Source organism: Marmota flaviventris, chromosome 8 (assembly GCF_047511675.1).
Source record: "Marmota flaviventris isolate mMarFla1 chromosome 8, mMarFla1.hap1, whole genome shotgun sequence".
In the NCBI taxonomy this organism is placed as follows: Eukaryota; Metazoa; Chordata; class Mammalia; order Rodentia; family Sciuridae; genus Marmota; species Marmota flaviventris.
The window spans coordinates 84,196,954-84,218,096 of NC_092505.1; the positions used below are offsets into that span (position 1 = coordinate 84,196,954).

Sequence of the window (21,143 nt, forward strand, 5' to 3'; positions counted from 1 at the left end):
TGCTATGAGCATTACCATCATGTAGCAGCAGTGTATCCCATCTGTCCGCGGCTGATGCTCAGAATGACCAGAGCAGCTGTGGTGGTTTCATGGTCATCAAAAGTAATGCCTCAGAGTACATTTTTTTTCCCTCACAAATGAATGTGAAGAAGATGGTCAGCAGCAATAAAGCCTAGAGAATGGCATTTTTCTAGACACTTCTTAAAACTTTATGTGGTTTTACATTAAACAATTTGAATCCCACACATGTAGCAATCAAGATATCCTTATGTTTTTTATTTCCTTAGGACTTTTCTAAAAGAATTGGAAAAGTGCACCGAAAACCCTGAACTTCTGGCCTGTTGTTTTCTCAAGAGAGTAAGTCTGTGGTCCCAGTGAACAAAAATAACCAAGTGATTAAAGTCAGTCTTTGTTTTTCTGTGTAAGTGACAAGGACAAATTGAAAACCAAAGTTCTAAAAACATCTCTAATTTCCCTGATCCCCGGATTTATTGACATATAATTGACAAAAATTTCATATATTGGAGATATACAACATGATGATATGGTATACGTATACACTGTAAAATGATTACCACAGTTAAGTTTATTAACATCTGTCACCTCAAATGGTTATCGTGGTGTGTGTGTCAGAGTGTGATCTAAAAAGAGTTAAACTCATAGAAGCAGAGAGTACAAGTGGTGGGATGTCGGAAATGAAAAGATGTTGGTCAGAGGGTACAAACTTTCAGTTATAAGATGAGTAAGTTATGGAGATGTAATACATATCACAGTTAATATTACATGCTATATACTTGAAATATGCTAAGAGAGTAGCTCTTCTATCTGCCTTTCAAATGCAGTGCAGGGGTCCTTTGTAGCCCTTTCAGTCTCCCAAGTTATCCTGGGCTCACACTGATAGGGAGGAGCAACTGCAGACCTGGCTTCCTGCAAAGCCCGTGAAATGGAAGACTGGCCACCCAAGGTCTTCATAGTGGGTGATCCTCTTCTGAATGACTAAGCTGTGTTTTAGGGCATGAATCATACAGCAGGCTTAAAGCCCCATGCTGAAGTTACATTAATACTCTCAAAATAATGAAGTTAAATTAAAAATTTCAGAAATTATATTTTCTTCCGTTTTATTTTTTTTAGTATCATAGAGGATGACTGGAAATCTTTATAACCTTTCTTATGCTTAGCACCCAATTTGTGAACTTCCTGTCCTACAACAACATGCCTCTATTTACTTCCTTTTCCCTAGGGCCAGGACTGTTTAACCCAACATCTTCCCCTCCACTACCTTTCTCGCCCCCGTAGGATACCCCCTGGTGTCCTCCACTTTCGCAACCTTTCCCATTCCTTTTCTCTTTCCTAAGAAGTCCTACCTTACTTTTTGTGAACCCAAGTCAATGACTTAACACATTTTAAATACCCAAGTTACGATTGATACATCTGAAAGCATACTTGAGATATCTAAAAGCAAGCGGACAAAAGTCCCTGGGTTTCAAGGCACTTGGTGGAATGGAGAAACCAAGTCCTCTGTGACCCTGTATGGGATCCCCACAGTTTCATCAAGTGCCAGAATTTAAAACACACTAAAACTATTTTTGTATTCAATCTGATTCATTCCCTTTAAAAATTACTACTGTAACATGATTAGTGTTTTATTCTATTTTGCACTTTTACACTCATAAAACCATTAACGGGGAATCTAGTTTCAGAATTAAGAACTACTTTATGGTTGCTTATATCATTCTTCCAAAGGTTAAATTGTTGAATGAAAAAAGGGACAAATTCCTCAAGGAAAAATAGATATGATTAAAAAAAAAAAGGTTCAAGTATGAGGAGACAGTCAGGAAATTGCTGACTAAACATGTATTCTTAAAAGAATTCCTCTCCTGTACTTTCACAAAGCTTTTATAGCCCTTCATGTTGAGGGAAACCTTGGAAATCATTAATCTAGACCACAAAGCATGCTATTAATCCTGTATGATTTATAATGCTGGAGATAAAATACAGGGAATAAAAATGATAGCAGTCTATCCTGTCTCAGTAGCATTTCAGAATTGCACCAATCTTGGAATTGAATTTTGAACTATTTCTGACCAAGTGTCTTAATCAGATTCCATGGCCTGTCTCATCCAAAAGGTTCTCCCCCAGAGACCCTGCTCTCTGGGGAATGGTATTTGTCAGGAGTTTACTTGGAGTTCGAATTGCCCTGAGATCTCACATGATCGAATGTGGGACTCCGAAAAGGTAACTTCTCATTGAAGTTGTGCCACTGGCTATTTGTATGACTCAAGCAAACTCTCAAAATCTCACTTGCCTCTTCTATACAACACGCTTAATGGCACCAATATGCAAAGTCATTGTGGGAAATAAAAGTAAGAATGGCCGCACAAGGGTTCTACAAAGTAAGAAGTGTCTTGACAAGAGTTACAATTTTCTGAGTACTGTGCATATAGAGGGCAAATGTTGAGGCTTTCTGTACATCATCTCATTGGATCTTACAATAATCCCAGAAGTGTTATGAGCCTATTTAACAGATGAGGAAACTGAAGTCAAGGACGGTTAAGTAACTGACTTCAGGCCATGTAGATTATCGTTGACAAAGGAGAGAACTGAACCTGGACCATCTACCACCAAAGCTCATAGTCTGAATCTATAGCAATCATGTCTCCTTGTATGAATATGAGTTTTTGATAGCAGTTTTATAGCCTTCTGATTTATTCTATAAGGAGATGAGGGGAATTAGCATTTTCATATGTTGCTAGTTAGTATACATCCTTTCTCAAAGGAATTTTTGACTATTCACTAATACAAAAACAATTTAGGCCAATACCTGTATTTCAATACTTAGAGGCTTATGTTCTGTTTTGCTCAGAGAGCAGAATTAGGACCAGGGAGTGAAGGCTTCAGAAGGGTAGCTTTCAACTCAGCAACTATCAGTAGAACCAGGTCCCTCTATTACTAAGAGAGTTCAGGAAAAGATGATTGGTTGTTGAAGTTCTTGTACTGGATGAGAGGCTTAGTCTCCAAAATCACCTTCAGACTCTGAGAATCTTTTGATGACTGAATGTCGAAAGCAATGAAACCTTGAATTATTTTATAGGATCTAATATCTTTATGACCTGACAGACTAAATGTAGATAAGATGTCTTAATTGATTTTCAGTGTTTTACAAGTCTGGCCTTCCGTATGGCAGGAATGTTTCCTATGGCCAAACCACTAAGCTATTTGGAACATTGAATTTAACAAACATATTTAACACAATGTCTGATATCAAAGGCACTCAATATAGCCCTTGAGTGAATGAATAATGACCATTTTATAGTTAAGCTCTGAATTATTATTCTGGTCAATCTGAACAACATTTTTCAAGGGCCATTTTCCTTCTTAAATGTGTGTGTGTGTGTGTGTGTGTAAGGATAGCCTAGGTCAGAATTGAAATAGTTGTTAAGCTGAAATGGTCACTTACGATCTATCAGGTGAGGGGAAGAGCTAGAGAAACAAATCATTTGCTACAAACCTACATTTTTGGTTTTGTTTTTTGGTGCTGGGGTGGAAGCCAGGGCCACATGCATATTAGGCAGGTGCACTACCACTGAGCTACACTCCTAGCTCCAGCAGTGTGTTTACAAGTAGAGTAGACATGGTTTAAGCTGTGAAGAGGGAAAAAATAACCTATGTTGATTCAAGGAAATCAAGAGTTGGCCTGAGCAGAAGTAAAGGCACATAGAAATCTGCAAGGAGGTGGCCACATGGGCTTCTCCACTGGGGCAGCATGGGCTCTGTGACAGGCACAGCTGCTATGGACCAGGCACCCTTAATGAAGCCAGCAAAGCTGCCAAGCTGCCCCTTAGGCCAAGGCTGTCCCTTCTCCCTGGGATATTGGCAGATGTGTGCCCGCCTCTCAAAGGCTTTGACACAATGAGACCAGGGGCCACACAGCACTTTGTTGTTATTTTTCTTTTTAGTTTTTTATTGGTGCTTTATAATTATACATAATAGTGGGATTTGTTGTTACGTATTCATACATGAGCAATATAATTTAGACACAATGTAATTTGGCCAATTTTGTTCCCCAGTACCTCCCTTTTACCTCCTCTGCTACCTCCCACACAGCACTTTGAATCCTTCTTGATCTCTAGTTCTGAAACAATCCATAATCTCTCCTGTCTCAGAGTCTTGGACTGTGGGTGAAAGGTGATGTCTGGGGCAGAGCTACCACTTCCAGTGTTGCCCAAATGACTTAGATTTGTGTTTTATTGTCCAAAGTGCCACATTTTGCTTTTGTGCTATTTCCAGTTATGAGTTGTTTCTTAGGTTTCTGTGTAGGGTTGGCATCATGATGACCAGGATAAAGAGAAGGTGGTGACAGAGAAGAGAGGGGCTATTGGCCACCAGCATTCTTTCTTTCGGATTTATCACTCACTACAGAATTGTTTGTGGGAGAAATTGGTGTCCTAGACATAGAGAAAGGGAGGAAAGATAAAGATAAAAATTCCTGTTCCTCATGAAAATCAAAGGTAGCATTAAAGGAAAGGGACCAAGGAATGACAGGAGGAAGAAAGAGGGGAAATAATAAGAAATGATTTGGGCCAAATTATATTGTTATATGGTGTGCATGTGCAAAATGTAACAATAAATCCAAAAATATGCACCAACAAAAATATGGGAAAAAAATTAAAAATTAATTACTTGCCCACATATATATACACAAATTCTGTTGGTGAATTTACTTATTTATTTACCCACAGCCCCTGTACATGCTCCATAGCACTCTGCTTGTGTCTGTGTGGAGCACTTATGGCTGTTTGAGCTCCCTGTTCACCTCTCCATCACATACTTACCCCAACGTAAGGTTGTTTTCTATGTGCTCCCAGTTCCTCACACACTGAAATACAATGAATACATATTGAATGAATGAATAAATGAAGCTGTACCTTCCTGTCCACTGACTGAAAAATGCTACCTGATTAATTTGTTCTATTTTTTCCCCATTCAGAAAGAAGACCTCCAAATATATTTTAAATACCATAGGAATCTTCCCCGAGCAATGGCCATCTGGCAAGAGTGTCAAGACTGTGCCTACTTTGGGGTAAAGTTGAACTTAACAAAGTCTCCCACAGGTTGTTCTCCCTGGAAAATGTTTATGTGCATCGAAATCAAAAGTGTGAACTGGGCAGAGAAATTTGGTATTGGGATTTATATTTATTCCAAGTCTCCCATACTTTGAAATGACACATTAGAAGTTTCAATGCTGTCGTTGTTGGCTATGGACCCCACCTGTGAGAAGCAGATAATGGTCTGGTGAGAAACCAGCATCCTCTTCTTGGGTGGGATTTAAAAATGGAACTAAGTCAAGAATGCCACACTTTGTGGCTCCCTGGAATGATGTCAACAAGCCATCTCTACCCTTCAAACTCCAGATGACCCAAATAGATGCCATCCTGCCTCCAGACGGGCTGCCTCCTTTTCAGAAAGACTTGAAATACCCACTGTCTAGTGAATTTACTTCTGAAAAGGAAAAATGGCCCTGCTTCCTTAGTTCCTATAAAAATACAAGTCAAGCCACCCCTTCTCTCTTGTTCTCTCATTTCACATACTCTTTCTGGGGGACGGGACAACTCGTGTGTGTGTGTGTGTGTGTGTGTGTGTGTGTGTGTGTGTGTTTTATATGTTTTGTTTTATGTAATTTCTGTTTGACTTTTAAAGGTATGCCAGCGCCAACTGGATCATAGTCTCCCTCTTTTTAAGTATCTTAGAGGACCAAGCCAGAGACTGATAAAATACCAGATGCTGTTGAAGGTAAAGTCATTGAGGTGGTGCTTTTCTGAGCCCGGAAAGCAAATTGCTTGCATTCTGCTGCTCTGCTCCTTACATGTGTGGATTTGTGTCTGGTCTTCTGAGGCTCCAGATATGGCTCTCCTTCAGGCCTTTTTCCAAGCCTCAATCAGCCCTCCTTAATGAGGAAGAAGACCAGAGAATCAGAGTTGGAAGGAATCTTGGAGCCTGGCTAGTCTGACATCTAGCTTGGGCATGAATCTCTAGGGGCCTGACTCAGGGGAGGAGAGGTCTTTGGGAGCATTGTGGGGAGAGGGCTGCAGCCACACTGAGGGCAACTAAGAGGATGTAGAAGGATCTGGGATATATGAGATATCAATAGCTCTAATTTACAGATGAGGACCGGTACTTCAGAGAAGAGGTGTGATTTTCCTCAAAGTTACTATTTTGCATGCATTCAAACAGAGGCAGAAAGAAGACAAAATTGGAATTGTCTTTTACAACATCAACCTGCACACTTAGATTTAGGATCTTATCCAGAGAGCAGCCCAACAGCATGAATTTTGTTGTGTCTGCACCCCTAAGTGGCACAGGCATGCATGCTCTGCCCTAACCCAACTTGCGTTCTCCTGTCCTTAGTGGTGAGTCATTGATCCCAGGATATCTGCAGGCCAGCACTCCTGGACACCCCAGACAGGATTTCTGAGGCCCTATCAAGGCTAGTTTCACATGTGTAAACCTAAAGGAAAGGTTTGGGCTATCCCTACAAAATGTCTTTTGAATTAACAAGAGTCCAGTGGCTACTGTCACTTAAAGAAAAGCAAAATCAATCAAACAAAAATGAGCACCTACTGTTTGTTGAGTACTTTACCACATGTATCTCATGTTTCATTTGCACAATCAGACATACCAGCAAGGCGCTAGAGTGTGAAGAAACTGAGGCTCAGGGAAGTTAAGGTCATGGCCCCGCATTCTGCCTTCAGAAGGAGTTATCTTTCAGCTTCCATCCACAGTCTGAGCCTCACTGTACTGCTCGGCTGCTTAGTAGTCTGGGACCTTGACCTTTGGGGTTTTAGCTTTATCCTATATAAAATGAGAGGAATAGTATCTCCTCCATCAGATTGTGGTAATATTCATAGAAAGTGTGGCACAGTGCTGACCCCCCAGGAAGCTTCGCACGATGTGTAGTTGTTATTTTAGACACTGAGACAATCACACCAGTGTGCATAGGAAACGGCTTCCATCCACAAATAGCTATGAATGAATTTGGATACAGTGTTCATCAAGGGCTTTTTATTCTTCTCCCATCCCCTTTTACTGTCATTTTTACTTTGGATGTCCTAAAACTGGGCCCTTGGAATAGGACATAATGGTGGTCTTTCCTCCCTTGGTTGGGCTGGAGTTTTCCCACAAGTGTTATTTATGTTAAAGCTGAGTTCTCTTCCATAGGAGATCTATAGACACAGTAATTAGCAACACAGCTTCAGTAGTTAGTCATGCATTTTCTTCCTTCCACATAAATAAATTTTAATGGAAATTCAAAATTAAGTGAATATGTTAAGTGCAAACAGTTGGAATCTTTGCTCTGATGCTTCCCGACTACATGAACTCATTCAAGTCATTTAAACTGTCTCAAATTCCTCACTGTAGAATTAAGGTATCAGTGCTTTCCTGGTATGCTTTTGGGCAACACTAAATGAGATAATACAGATTGAAAGTGCTTAGAAAGTTCTCTTAGCTGCTATCACTGAGGAAATGAGATAGAATCTCTATAAAATATTTCTTACGGGTCAGTGGGAGGCTACCCAAGGCAGACCAGTTATTCCCATTGCTAAGCTTGCTGTGTGCCTGGAATTAGAAGTACAAACTGTCGGCACGCTATGGCTACAGAAAGAACTGTGTAGCATTCTGTCACCTGAGGGAAGAAGCTCATTCATCAGCTGCTTGGGAAGGGCATGGATGTTGGACCAATTGCCTTGTGGCTTAGAAAGCATTATGAGAGCCTGATATAGGGAGTCCTTTCTAAATATAAAAGAAAGGGTAAGAAAGGATATGCTGCCCAATGAAATCAAAGAAATTTGAAAATATTAGCAAAATAAGTGACAATTGGTCAGTATGCTTAATTAATAATGAACTCTTAGAAATTAATAATAGAAAGAAAAACATAGAATAAAAACAATTTATTTTAAAAAATTAATAAAAGTCAAGTGTGGTAGCACACCCTGTAATTCCAGCTGCTGGGGAGCCTGAGGCAGGAGGATAGCAAGTTCAAGGCCAGCCAGGGCAATTTAGGGAGACACTATCTCAAAATAAAAGAAAGAGGGCTAGGGGTGTGGCTCAGTGGTAGAACATTTGCCTAGCATATGTGAGGCCCCTCCTACCTCAACTTCCCAAGTAGCTGGGATTACAAGAGTGCACCACCATAGTTCGCACCTCAAAACCCTTAACTTTATGTCTAGGAGTTTATTCCCAGGAAAAATGCACAAAAATTATTATAGTAAAAAAAATTGTTGAACTTGAACCTTTAACAGCAGAGAAAACTGTGACTCATAACCATAATCCAATCATGGCTTATCTGTAGGATGCAACACTTTGCCACAATCAAAAACTATGTTTTAAAGAAAACTATGGTCATAAGGAAATGTTCCTGATGATATCCATAGAGTGAGAAAGGCTCACAAGTGGTGTGTACCATGGGGTTGCATTTGTAGAAAGAAATATGTGCCAAAGATGTCATTCATTCTTTCCCTCTTAAAAATTTACACACAGACAGTTTAACTTGGCAGATTGTGCAGTAGATTTTGTCAGCAATCGACTCCTTGATTTTCAATAGGGCTTTTGGGTTAATGCAGGGTCTGCTGGATCTTGAATCTCCTGAAGATGTGGAAATAGACCCAGGAGGTCTAGAAAGAGGCTCCACCAAGGTAATGTATAAATATCACATTTTTTACAAGAAACTGTTAATGGTGTTTGCCAATGCATAGGAGGACTTAACCTCTGTTGTCTAAATTTTCTAAAATAGTATGTATTTCATAAATCATAGTTTAAAAAAGGCAATTTTGAAGTAAGGATTTGCAGCATAATGTGGAGTACTAATGTGTTTTTTTTTCCTTCCACATAAATAAATTTTAACGGGAATTCAAAATTAAGTGAAGATGTTAAGTATACATAGAAAGACTAGAAGTAAATATGATAGAATCTCTGTGGTTTTTTTGGCATGACAGGATTATGTATGATTTATAGTTTCTTCTTTTTACTTCTTAGCATAACGAATTTGTATAAATGCTGTGTTCTCCTCTGTGTATGTGTGTGTGTGTTTGTATGTGTGTGTGAATTCTAAAAGACACTTGGAGGCAATGGTAACCATACCAGGTTAAAAAGAAATTTTGTGGCTTAGCAACAGGGTTTCTTTTCAATTTTCTATAGAATATTCTCGTTTTAACAAGAAATTCTTGAGTTGTATCTGGGAGCAGTCATTTACATGTCCTCTCCACTCAGAGCATAGGATGAGGACCCCTTGCAAACAGAAGATGCTTGAGGTATAAGGAATCATTTTGCATCCTGGGGCAAGAGGAGCTAGCCCTAGGTAGAGGGGTATAATAAATTGTGTAATTATTTTTCTGAGCCCTACATTGTACAGTGGAAAACTAGTTGTCTCATGTGTTTGAGATAAGGGTTAATAGAAAGGACAGGGGAGAGGTGCAGAAAGGTATCTAAAACAAAAACAGAATTTTTGGGTAAGGAGAAAGATGCCTGGCATACAAACTTTAAATTCCTTATTTCTGATGTTAAAAAAAAAAAAAAACCTCAGGTAAGTTTGGGCACAGTGGTGCACACCTGTAATCCCAGCAGCTTGGGAGGCTGAGGCAGGAGGATCACAAGTTTAAACCAGCCTCAATAAGAGTAAGGCACTAAGCAATTCAGTGAGACCTTGTCTCTAAATAAAATACAAAATAGGGCTGGGGCTGGGGATGTGGCTCAGTGGTTGGGTACCCCTGAGTTTAATCCCTGATACAAAAAAAAAAAACCTCTGGTGAGAGTCTGTCTTTCACCAGGAAATGAAACTTGTTATGCGTGAGAAGGTGAGAGGCCACGCTACACAGTTCCATGATCTGTTCAATTCATCAGCCCTGCCATTTATCTCTGATCCAAAGATGCCAATACCCAGTGTTTCAGCAGTCATTAAGAAAATACACTTCCCTTTCCCTACATCATGCTGTTGAAGACAAAAAGAGGTGGGGCCAAATGGGAGCAGTGAAGAGCTATCCATTCTTTGTTGTAGAAATTGAAATGTTAAAAAAAAAATTACATAGAACAAACCAGAATCTTTTTGTTCTGTTTCTGTTACCAGGTGACAGATAAATATGCCATGTAGGTAGCAGGGGAATAAAATACTGAAATCCCTAACAAAAGCCTTTCAAGCTGAAACAATCATCCCTGTCACAGCTGTCCTTAGTGTTGCCCTGGTAATAACTGGAACATTGGTCCCTATGGCTTTTCCACTTAATGCTGTCTTTCTATTTGGGAGGTGCAGACTGCACTGGCTTATCTCTTTGGTATCTCTAATTGTGGTGGAATGTGGGCAGAAGTGGGGAAGAAGTAGAGGGAGGAAATGCAGAGCTGGAAAAGATTCAATGTGCCACATGCTACTATTTTGACTTTGAGTGTAACTCATTAGTGAACCTTCACAAGGAAGCCAATTCTTTGCCTTTTATCAGAGTTCACTAATTTCCTCCTCTGGGATGGTTCTAAGTTTAATTTTACCCATAGGAATAAGACTTTGCCATTAAATATGGGAATATGATACTTAGATTATCTTTTGCAGTAAGCCCTAAGAAGTAAGGGTATTGCCTGTTAAAGAGGCTAGGTTTTTTCCTGTTTTAAAAAAGCCCACTTTTTTTTTTTGTACCAGGGATTGAAATCAGGGGCACTTAACCACTGAGCCACATTCCCAGCTCCCCGACACACATACTTTTTAATTTTTTATTTAGAGGCAGGATCTCACTAAACTGCCTTGCTACATTGCTGAGGCTGGCTTTAAACTCACGATCCTCCTGCCTCAGCCTGCCAAACCACTGGGATTGGTGCCTAGCAAAAAAGCCCTCTTCTGTCTGTATCTTATACAGCAGGAAAATAATGTCTACAATTTCATTAATACAAATACAGAAGTTTCCAGGGATGATTTTGCTTGCCTCTACTGCAAATGTCTTAAACCAGCAAATGACTTCAGCTACCAACTCTTGGGAGCAGGAGACTGTTTAGTGCATCCACCCTCCCAGTCAGTGCTGGCTGGGTCTTGGTTCCTTGACTCTGTCCTATTTTCCATTTTTGCCTGGTAGATGGTACACTTTTGATTTCCAACAAGGCGTTTGTTTCCACAGGATGGGCCAAAGAGGACCGAGAATTCCTCATTCTCAGCTGAGCTTGGACAAGCTTTGGCAGTGATAGAGGATTTGATCAAGTCCTGTGAGTTGGCGGTGGACCTAGCAGCAGTCTCTGGATGTCCGGTACGTTCCATAGCAAATGTTGGAAGATTTCACATCAAAGGTGGGCACAGTATTCCCAAGGTGGGAGGTGCTGATTCTGGGGATTAGGATGTGGACATCTCTGGGAAGCCATTATTCTGCTCACCAAACAGTATTCAGCATTCTGAGAATTACATTTCAGACAGATTCTCTCTCTCTCTCTCTCTCTCTCTCTCTCTCTCTCTCTCTCTCTCTCTCCTGGTTCTTACTACACTGTTTATTGAAATCTCAGAAGAGTCAATGATCTTTTTTTCCTGTCCTTGTCATACATCAAACCTTGCAAACTAATCAGAGAAATCATCTACAATAAAGAAATTGAATTCTGAGGAAAGTCACCCAAGTTGGTCAGCAGTCTGTGCCATGAGATTGTGAAAAGCCCCTTAGCATTCTTAGGGATCTTGGTTTATACTCCTCAGGGTCCTGAATGTCATGCCATTACACCTTCTAAACAAATCAGAAACTCAGGGGCCAGGATTCATAGAAAGGGCAAAAGCGCTGAAGGAGTAGTATTTTTCTAACTCACTATTAAAATATTAAAAGATTGTCCTTCTTGCTTCAGAGTTTCTCTGTGAAAAGTATTTGTGTGTGTGTGTGTGTGTGTGTGTGTTGCTGAGGCCTTGTGCATACTTATCTGCACATACTCTGCTACTGAGCCACACCCCCAATCCAGTGTGAAAAGTATTTTGAAAATGAGTCCTACATGAGAATCTAGCCCCATTTCACATCACAGAGTCCAAAAGACGCCCAACAAGTATTGTACAACCCTTAATCCAAAGGACTCAAAGAAAATGCCTTGAGAGGCCAATGCTGGGGAACTGAGCCATGTCAGCTTGAGCACGGCACTAATCCTGAGCAGTTGGGCCCCAGTCCAGGCAAATCATCTCCTATAGCTGTATAACGTCTCAAGTCTGGGACATAGTTAATATTTAACTGTTTTCACTTTGAAGTTCTCTAGATTTTGATTCAAATATATTTGCTTCCTGACACTGTCACAACAACTTACCAAAAATTTGGTAGCTTAGAACAACACAAATTTCTTACAGTTCCAGGATCAGAAGTTCAACATAGTTTCATGGGCTAATAAAATCAAGGTGTCTGCTTTCCCCTTTAGAGTTCTTTCAGTTTCCTTGAGTTTTCCAGTTTGAGAAAGCCATTCCCAGTTGGGCTCTGTGGCGCACGCCTGTAATCCCAGTAGCTCAGGACGCTGAGCCAGGAGGATCACAAGCTCAAAGCCAGCCTCAACAAAAGTGAGGTGCTGAGCAACTCAGTGAGACCCTGTCTCTAAACAAAATATAAAATAGGGCTGGGGATGTGACTCAGTGGTTGAGTGCCCCTGAGTTCAATTTCTGGTACCACCCACTACCCCAAAAGGCTACCCCTATTCCTTGGCTTGTAGCTGTTCCTCCAGCTTCAAAACCAGAAGTTGGGAGGAGGGGAGCTCTCCAGTCACATCACTCTGGCCTGTGCTTCTCTGCCACAAATAAGAACCCTTGTGATTACTTGGGCCCTGCCAGATAATCCAAAATAATCTATTTGTAACCTTAACTTCCATTTGTCATGACAGTGTCAGATTCTGGGGATTAGGATGTGGACATCTCTGGGAAGCCATTATTCTGCTCACGAAACAGTATTCAGCATTCTGAGAATTACATTTCAGACAGATACTTTCTCTCTCTCTCTCTCTCTCTCTCTCTCTCTCTCTCTCTCTCTCCCCCTCTCTCTCTCTCTCTCTCTCTCTCTCTCTCCTGGTTCTTACTACACTGTTTATTGAAATCTCAGAAGAGTCAATGATCTTTTTTTCCTGTCCTTGTCATACATCAAACCTTGCAAACTAATCAGAGGAAAAAAAATGATTCTTTAACTTCCCTTCCTCATGGTATTTCTTTGGACAGCGTCTAAGAAACTTTGCCCTACTGGTTTTGCTGTGATCCTGGACATGATGCTATTCTGTCCTCTGGAACACCATCATCCTCTCTGCTTACAACTGATGCATGATTCAGGAGGGTATTCATGAACTACAGGGTGACATTAAGGTGTGTGTGAGAGGGGATCATTTTCTTGGTATTAATTTTTCTTTCTTCAACTAAGGAGCATCAAGGGAACAATTTGCATAATCATTTTGGCACATCATTCTGTTCTTTTTTTTTTAATCTTGAATTATGTGTTTGCTACTTCCATTAGGTATCTATTTCCCTGAATCCAATAAATAAATTTCCTAGAAACAATACACATCAAGAAGTGTAAATAACATCTGAGTGTAAATAACATGGGGGGGGCAGTTTTGGGGAAAAAATGATTAAATATAAGGAAATAGCAATCTGCCCTAATTTCATCCCAAGCCAGCTTGTATGCAAATAAAATGAATCAGTTTATAAAATTTTAGAGATTTCACACTAAATTCAAAGGGCTGTTTTTGTACCTTTGCCATATGCTCTGTAATTTCTTTCCTAAGACCTTCATCTGCTATTATATCTAATACATTAGTAAATTTATCCTGACAGTTTTTGTAGTCTCCTATTGAATTATGGAGGAATTTTTAACTTTTTATGATTCAAGAGCAAATCCATGGAATGAATAGTTAACTAACCCAAGAGTACGTGGGCATCAGCTGGGACTATTTCTTTTTCACATCCTATCCAGGGCACCATCTACCCTTTATCTGGTTCTCCTTGGCATTGACATAACATCTTAACTACTACTAATTCAGATCACCAGATCAAAGATCCTTTGGCTCAGTTTTATAGAGCTTTTTGTCATGGTATTTATAAATACCTGTGGTATACATAGATAAATCCTGAGCTTAACCTCTTTGTTTTTCTACTTTAAACCCAATATTAACCTGGTTTTGAAAAGGAAGGAAATTGAATATTGGTGGATCAATTTGTAATTAAAACAACTAGGAAACGAAATCCTTTCTAATATTTACATTTTTCCCTGTTGTATATACTCATTTAGTCTTTGGTTTAATTAAGTCACAAAAGTTTTAACAAGTTTTTAAAACAGATTTGTTTCGTAGATGCTGAATTGTAATCTACTTCCCTCCAATTGCAAAAAAAAAAGTTTATTATCCAATGGGTAATAAAGATCATGTAAATCCCAACTTGCCAAGAACAAGTTCCAAGGAACAAATAAAGGTTGATGAAAAAATTTCATTCCCAGAACAAATGTGCATAATTCAATAAAAGGCATATTTTTAATTACAAGGTAATTGTGAGCTAGGGCCAGATGTTTTATTTCTGTTTCAGTTTCTACTTTCCTTACTCTAATGTTGGTACAGAGATGAGGCCGAGTAGACAACCTCAGCACTCAGTAGATTGCCTTGAGCATCTTCCCACCCTCAAGACCTGTGTCAAAGCGTGGCTGTTAGGAGTCAGTGAGGCCTACATCCCAGGTGAGGCACATGGCACCTGCCTGGCACCCCACAGTTGCTGATTCAGTGGCCCTCCTGTTGAGTTCCTTGGGGCCTAATCATCAGGCTGGGATTGAAAGAGCTCTTTGCCTCTGCCTGTTGTGATCACTCCTCCCACAGTTTCTGCTTTTCATTTCTCAACCAGGCAGTGTGATGATTCACTTATCCAGATGGTACCTGCTTCTCTGCATGAGAAGTGTAGAACCTGGTCACATTAGCTCACACTGCCAAGAATGAAGAGCACCCAAAAGAAGTCTCCTTCCAGTGTCACTTGGTTCATTCTCTTGGGTTGATTCTTCAGTTGGCCCATGTAGTCACATTTGAAATTCTTATATCACAGCTCTTGCTTGCAAAATGCCCATATGTGAAAATGATAGTGTTTACTAGTTTATTATGCCTTGGTGTTTTGTATGGAGGAGACTATCTGACTTGCTTGTTTGTTTAAGGTAACCCCCGGGTCTCATCTCTGAATGCATAAGCATCAGATTCTTCAACAACATACCATTTGACACAGCCACACTTTTTTGTCACTGTTAAAATATGGTTGGGACTATATTGGTTTGCTAGGGCTGCTATAGCAAAGTACCACAAACAGAGCGACTTAAAATAGCAGAAATTTATTCTCTCACAGTTGTGAAGTCTAGATAGCCAAAATCAAGTTTTCATCAGAGCTGTGTTCCCTCTGAAGGCTCCAGGGAAGAATCTTCCTGGCTTCTTCTTGTCACTGGCAATGCATAGAGTTCCTGAGCTGACAGTAGCATTACTCGAGCGTCTGCCTCCAGGTTCACATGCCTGTCTTCCCTCTGCTATGGATCTCTGTATTTGTGCTCTTTTTATAAGGACATTAGTCATTGGAGTAGGCCCCACCCTAATACAGTATAACTCATCTTAGTTAATACATCTGCAAAGATCCTCTTTCTGGATAAGATCACTTTCTGAGGTTCCAGTTAACAGGGGGAAGCTATTCAACCCAAGTACAGGGGCATTACTGAATTAACTTCTTGAATAAATCAATATTTTCTCACAGTATTGAGTATTTAGTTCTATGTCCCTTGCCCTCAAATGCCATGAAATGCCAATAAATGAACAAATACTAGGGGACAAGTATCCGAAAATGGTTGTGCATGTGATCTCAAGCCTTGAGACCAAATATAGTCTGGTTGGAAAGAAGAGAAGCTATTCGTTAAAGAATTGTCCAAGGGCCATGCTTAGTCCTGCTCGGGGGAATCTCCCCACCACTTTCCTTTGGAAGTTGGGTGGCTTTGACACAGACATATGTCCTGCCAACAACGAAGTATTGGTGCCTGCTCTTCACCAACATGTACCTACAGGGTATGTGGCTTTGCCTGCTGAAGATTGGGCCTCAAACACTGAGGTGTTCCCTCCTCTCATGGGCCCATGAGAACATCTATGCAAGATGACCCAAAAAATGCACAATCCGTTTCAGGCAGTCTAGATAGACCTAGTGATTCCCTTCAGAGAATTTAGGTGGTAGGCTTATCAGAAAAGCCGACTCACAGAGCTGCAGGTAGAGTCAGGACAGTAGCATAGCTGGGCTCACAGAGTGGGGAACTGAACCCAGGATCTATAGCAGCTCTGGGATCTTGGCCTAGGGAGGGATTCAAGGTTCTCACAAGTGTACCTGCTTCTGTGTGCCCAGTACAGCCCATACCTGCTGTCCTCTCCTCTTACCCACTGATTACTGGTTCTTTTCCTCCATTAGTGCCTTTTTCTCTTCCTCATAGTTTCTTCTGTCTCATTTTCTTCATAGTTCTCCTCCCTTCTTATTAATCACACAGCTTGTCCACAGCTACAACTCCTGCTGGTCACTGCCTCCTCCTCAGTTTTCTTTAGTTTAGAGGGATTATTATGGTCAACCGAGGGCCCTGTGTCATCTGTTGGCCCTTTTCTGGATTCACGAACCTGAAAGTAGCTGTGACTGCAGGGAGGCTAAGAAAGAAATTTCAGAGGTGATGAAACACAAAAACACTGCTGCCTAGCCGGGCATGTGGGCACATGTCTATAATTCCAGCAATTTGGGAGACTGAGACAAGAGGATCACAAGTTCAAAGCCAGCCTCAGCAATTTAGCAAGGCCCTAGACAATTTAGCAAAACCTGTCTCAAAATAAAATATAAAAAAGGCTGGGGATGTGGCTCAGTGGTTAAGCACCCCTGGGTTCAGTGCCTGGAACTAAAAACACATTGCTTCCTAAGGTTACCTCTTAAGCAGGGCTGAGGTCAAGGCTTTCTCTACAACCTTGGTGGACACCTACCTGCCTTTGCCCAGGCTTCTACAGGTCATTCATTAGAGAGTGTACAACTGGTCTTATTCTTCATCCCCATCCTCTGGTTTCTTTTAGAATTGCTTTTATAGCTACGCTATGAAGTGATACCTCCACATTGACCAAATGTGTTCTAAATACTGATGTGTATTTTAAGTAGCAGCATTGACTAAAATACATTCATCTATTTATTGTGGGATGTAGTTGAGGATGTAACCTGGTCCAGTGACCCAGTAACCCTTTATCCTGTGAGAGGAATTTTTCACATGTATTACTAACAGGAATTGCTGTGCTTTTTCTGAACAGGTGGTGTGTGTACATCTTTGGACATAATGAATCATATAACTCACCCCTTTTCCCTCTCTACTGCCTACTAGAAAGTCAGAACCAAAACTACTATGAGTTTACATGGCCTTACCATATGGATTTTATGCACCATATGGTCAGGTTGTATGTATTTTTGAAATGTATATCAAATTTGTGAAATAAGATCATTTAAAAATAGAAACTATCAATATTAGTTGTTCATGTGGCAAATATTAAATACCCACTTCTAACATGTGCTTTCTGCACTACTTATACTTTTATCAAATACAGAATGAGTGCTTATAAAGGAGAAAGCAATCACTGAGGAGTGGGGTGATTACACATGAGTGAGTCCCTGAAGGATGAAGTCAGAGTGAAAAACTCTTCAAAGTGTCCCGGAATGTGGTCAAGTGGAGCCCATGCAATACAGAACAGGAGGCTCGTGCCTGTGGGAAAGAAGGTTCCAAAGCTGAGGCTCATCATTCCTCAGTGAGGGTTTCATTTGCCCCAGTTTGTACTCGTCAACTTTACAAAGCAAAAGGAGAAAATTAACCCAGAAAATATGCCACAAGCACTATAGAAATGACTAGAATGTATTGCTCTTAAAATACAGCCAATGCTTTTTAAAAAGATATTCACAATTTGTTCGCTATATAAATAGTAAATCACAAACATGCCCAATGGGTTCTAAATACAGTACATATTTCTACTATTAACTCTCAAAAATTGTGGAGGTTCCCAGTGTCTCTGAAGGTTAAGGCAGGAGGATCATGAATTCAAAGTTCAGCAACAGCAAGGGGCTAAGCAACTCAGTGAGACCCTGTCTCTAAATAATATACAAAATAAGGGATCTGGGGATATAGCTCAGTTGGTAGTTTGCCTCGCCTGCACAAGGCCCTGGGTTCAATCCCCAGCATCACAAAAATACATAAATAAATAACAAAATAAGACTGGGGATGTGGTTCAGTGGTCGAATGCCCCTGAGTTCAATCCTTGGTACCAAAACAAAAACAAAAACTGTGGAGCTTTATCTCAGCTAGATATAATTAAGGGAAATTTCTTTGTCATGGCCCCATTCAAATAATTTCTTTTCCTTCTGAAAAGAATCCTTTTGATTCACAGAAATAAATTCTTGATTATCTGGTTTAAGTGACTTAATTTTTAAAAAATACTAGAAAACCAGTCTTTAGTTCTTCCCACTCCCCTGGAAGTGAGCTGAGAGAGGACAGCGCTATCTCATGTGGACTTTCAGCAGACACATGGGAAAGGCAGGCTCCCTGGGGAAGGAGAGGCAGCCGTGGTGGGTGCCCTGGAGCCAAACAGGCTTTGTTAAAAAAAAAAAAAAAAGTGTCATTTGGGATTATTTTGTCATTGTTCCTCACTCTGAAAAGCACAAAGTAAAATGTAATTACTATTCCTATTGCAATGCTATGAAGGAGAGGCTGTGCTATGCTCTCTCCTTTCAGAACAAACCTTCTGTTCCCTGAAGCAGATGTTAGGATGCAGGTAGAACACCCACCATCTCAGGTCCATATGCAACAAGAATTCTCTCTCTCTCTTGTCCCTTTTAAGTAGACTGTCATGTATCAAACATGAAGAAGATAAATCAGAATTCTGCTAACTAAAGTGAATTATAAGATAGGAGTATCAGAGCGGCAATATCTTTAGTTCCAGGATTCCCAACATCCTTTATGTATGAGCCTTGCATAGCTGAACTTACTTCCTTACATGACAAAATGACACCATGATCAGCAAAGCCCTTGAAGTTATAGTTTTGACTTAGTGACGGGTTTTCCCAAGTGGCATTTCTAGAATTGTAAACTTCAAATCAGTATGCTTTATAATTTGAAAACCAATCCCTAAGCATTGTGTACCTGCCAAGTACTTTAATGGCTTCTTTTCTTTCTTTCTTGGTGTGTTCGTTTTCAAAAGGATGATATCGGGAAACTGGGCAAGCTGTTGATGCATGGCCCTTTCAATGTCTGGACAATTCACAAGGATCGTTATAAAATGAAGGATTTTATTAGATTTAAACCCAGCCAGAGGCAAATCTATCTATTCGAAAGAGGAATCGTGTTCTGTAAGATTCGAATGGAGCCTGGTGACCAGGGGCCATCTCCTCATTACAGCTTTAAGAAGTGGATGAAGGTAAAGGGGATCCTAATATACCTGGAGTCACCACCATCTGGGGACTGAGAAGAGAGAGATGGTTTCCCCTTATTTTACAGAAGAGGAAACTGAAGCTTTGAGAGGGGAAGTTAACTTGCCAAATGCTTCACAGCCGAGCTGGAATCCATACCCAGGCCTGCCAGACTCTAGACTCAGGGCTTGTTGTCAGTCCCTAGACAGGGCTGGGGGAGGCATAGGGGTGGCTGCATGCTAGATAAGACAAAAGGGACCTTTCTGTGGCTTGTCTGGAAAAACTAATCAGTAAAAGTAAAGAGGAATCTTTCCTCTGGGCAGAGAGGAAACAATTTGGTGATTAAAGCACAAGCTGGGTCTCATGTTAATCTTCTCAATGTTATATTTTTGTGTATAAATGCAGACAGCATCCTCACTCTGGCCGTGGGGGGTCTATAAACCCCCTATCCACATCAAGTCTTGTCTCTCACCTGAATAGGAAATGTTTTATAGCCTGCTAGCTATGAGACAGACACACACAGAGACCTACACACACACTCACTTATATCTTGTGATTAATTAAAGCTATCAATTCATGTAGTTTTCTTTATTTATATTTCTTAATGGATACTCACTCAGTTACCATTAAATAGAGATTTGTGAAGTAGGTATTACAGAAGAGGTGATTTCTTCACTCAATGGTCGAGTAGCTACAGCCCTCCTCAGGGAAAGCATAGTCTCTGAAACGAACAGAACAGGGGATACTGTACCAGACTCTGTTTTATGCTGCCTTGGGGACATGCACAGAGGAAAGCAAAAAACACTTGGAAGGAAGATAAAAGAGACATGTTAAGGGTAGAAAAAAATTAGAGGGGCAAGACTGACAATTTAAATGTCAAAAAAAAAAAAAATGCTGATACAGAACACTTCTTTCTTTACAATAGTTGGTGACACTTTCAATTCGCCCACTTGGAAGGGGGAGCCATAAAAAGTTTGAAATTGCCAACCGAAATGGACTTGAGAAATACATCCTGCAGGTAAAGCCCATACCTCGTTCTTGGTTTTCCTTTGCTCTTTCCCTCTTGTGTTTCCGTAATTCGACGAGGGATCTTCTGTCCCCTTACTCTAAAGATCACGTAGAGAACAAAAGCCCTGTGCTTAATACTCAGGGTGATCTGATACTCATAGCATTTTCTTACCTGTAATTGCAGGCAACCTCAAAAGAAATCAGAGATTGTTGGTTTTCAGAAATAAGTAAATTATTGATGGAACAACAAAACAATATTAAAGGTAGGTTATCTCTGCTGACTTCAGTCTGGAGCATTATTCTGATTGCAATGGGTGCAGACTGGGGATGTTGTCAAAGAATGTTTTGTCAGAAAATTAACTGTGGTCACATGTTCATGCCTGTGCTTGCTTTAAATTGACTGGGTTTGGGGGAGGGGCACAGTTGTGTGTGGTTGCACTGAAGTGTCCCTTTTAGTTATGTTCGTACACACACCTAATTGCTAAAGTCGACTCTCCTAAAAGCCACTTGAGAAAATATGAACAGGGATTCAAATATCCAACATTGCCTTTCAGAAACTGTACTGCCTTTTTTCCAAAGTTGAGATAAAATTCACATATCATAAAATTTGCTCTCCTATTAAAGCATACAATTCCAGTGCTTTAGCCTATTCACAATTGTACAAAGTTGTCTAATCATCCCCACTTTAATTTTAATTCTAAACTGG

At 40.4% G+C, this 21,143-nt stretch overlaps 1 protein-coding gene across 4 annotated transcripts in view; it reads left to right on the forward strand.

The window, feature by feature from the left end:
• The window catches only part of Mcf2l2 (MCF.2 cell line derived transforming sequence-like 2), a 279,778-nt gene that overhangs the window by 225,311 nt on the left and 33,324 nt on the right, over positions 1-21,143 (forward strand). For all 4 annotated transcript variants that reach the window (XM_071615435.1, XM_071615436.1, XM_027942238.3 and 1 more), the window contains 8 exons: positions 288-357; positions 4,988-5,080; positions 5,698-5,790; positions 8,619-8,690; positions 11,148-11,273; positions 19,222-19,437; positions 20,355-20,447; positions 20,622-20,700. In XM_071615435.1, the coding sequence (XP_071471536.1) occupies positions 288-357; positions 4,988-5,080; positions 5,698-5,790; positions 8,619-8,690; positions 11,148-11,273; positions 19,222-19,437; positions 20,355-20,447; positions 20,622-20,700 (842 nt within the window). The remainder of the gene's footprint in view (positions 1-287; positions 358-4,987; positions 5,081-5,697; positions 5,791-8,618; positions 8,691-11,147; positions 11,274-19,221; positions 19,438-20,354; positions 20,448-20,621; positions 20,701-21,143) is intronic.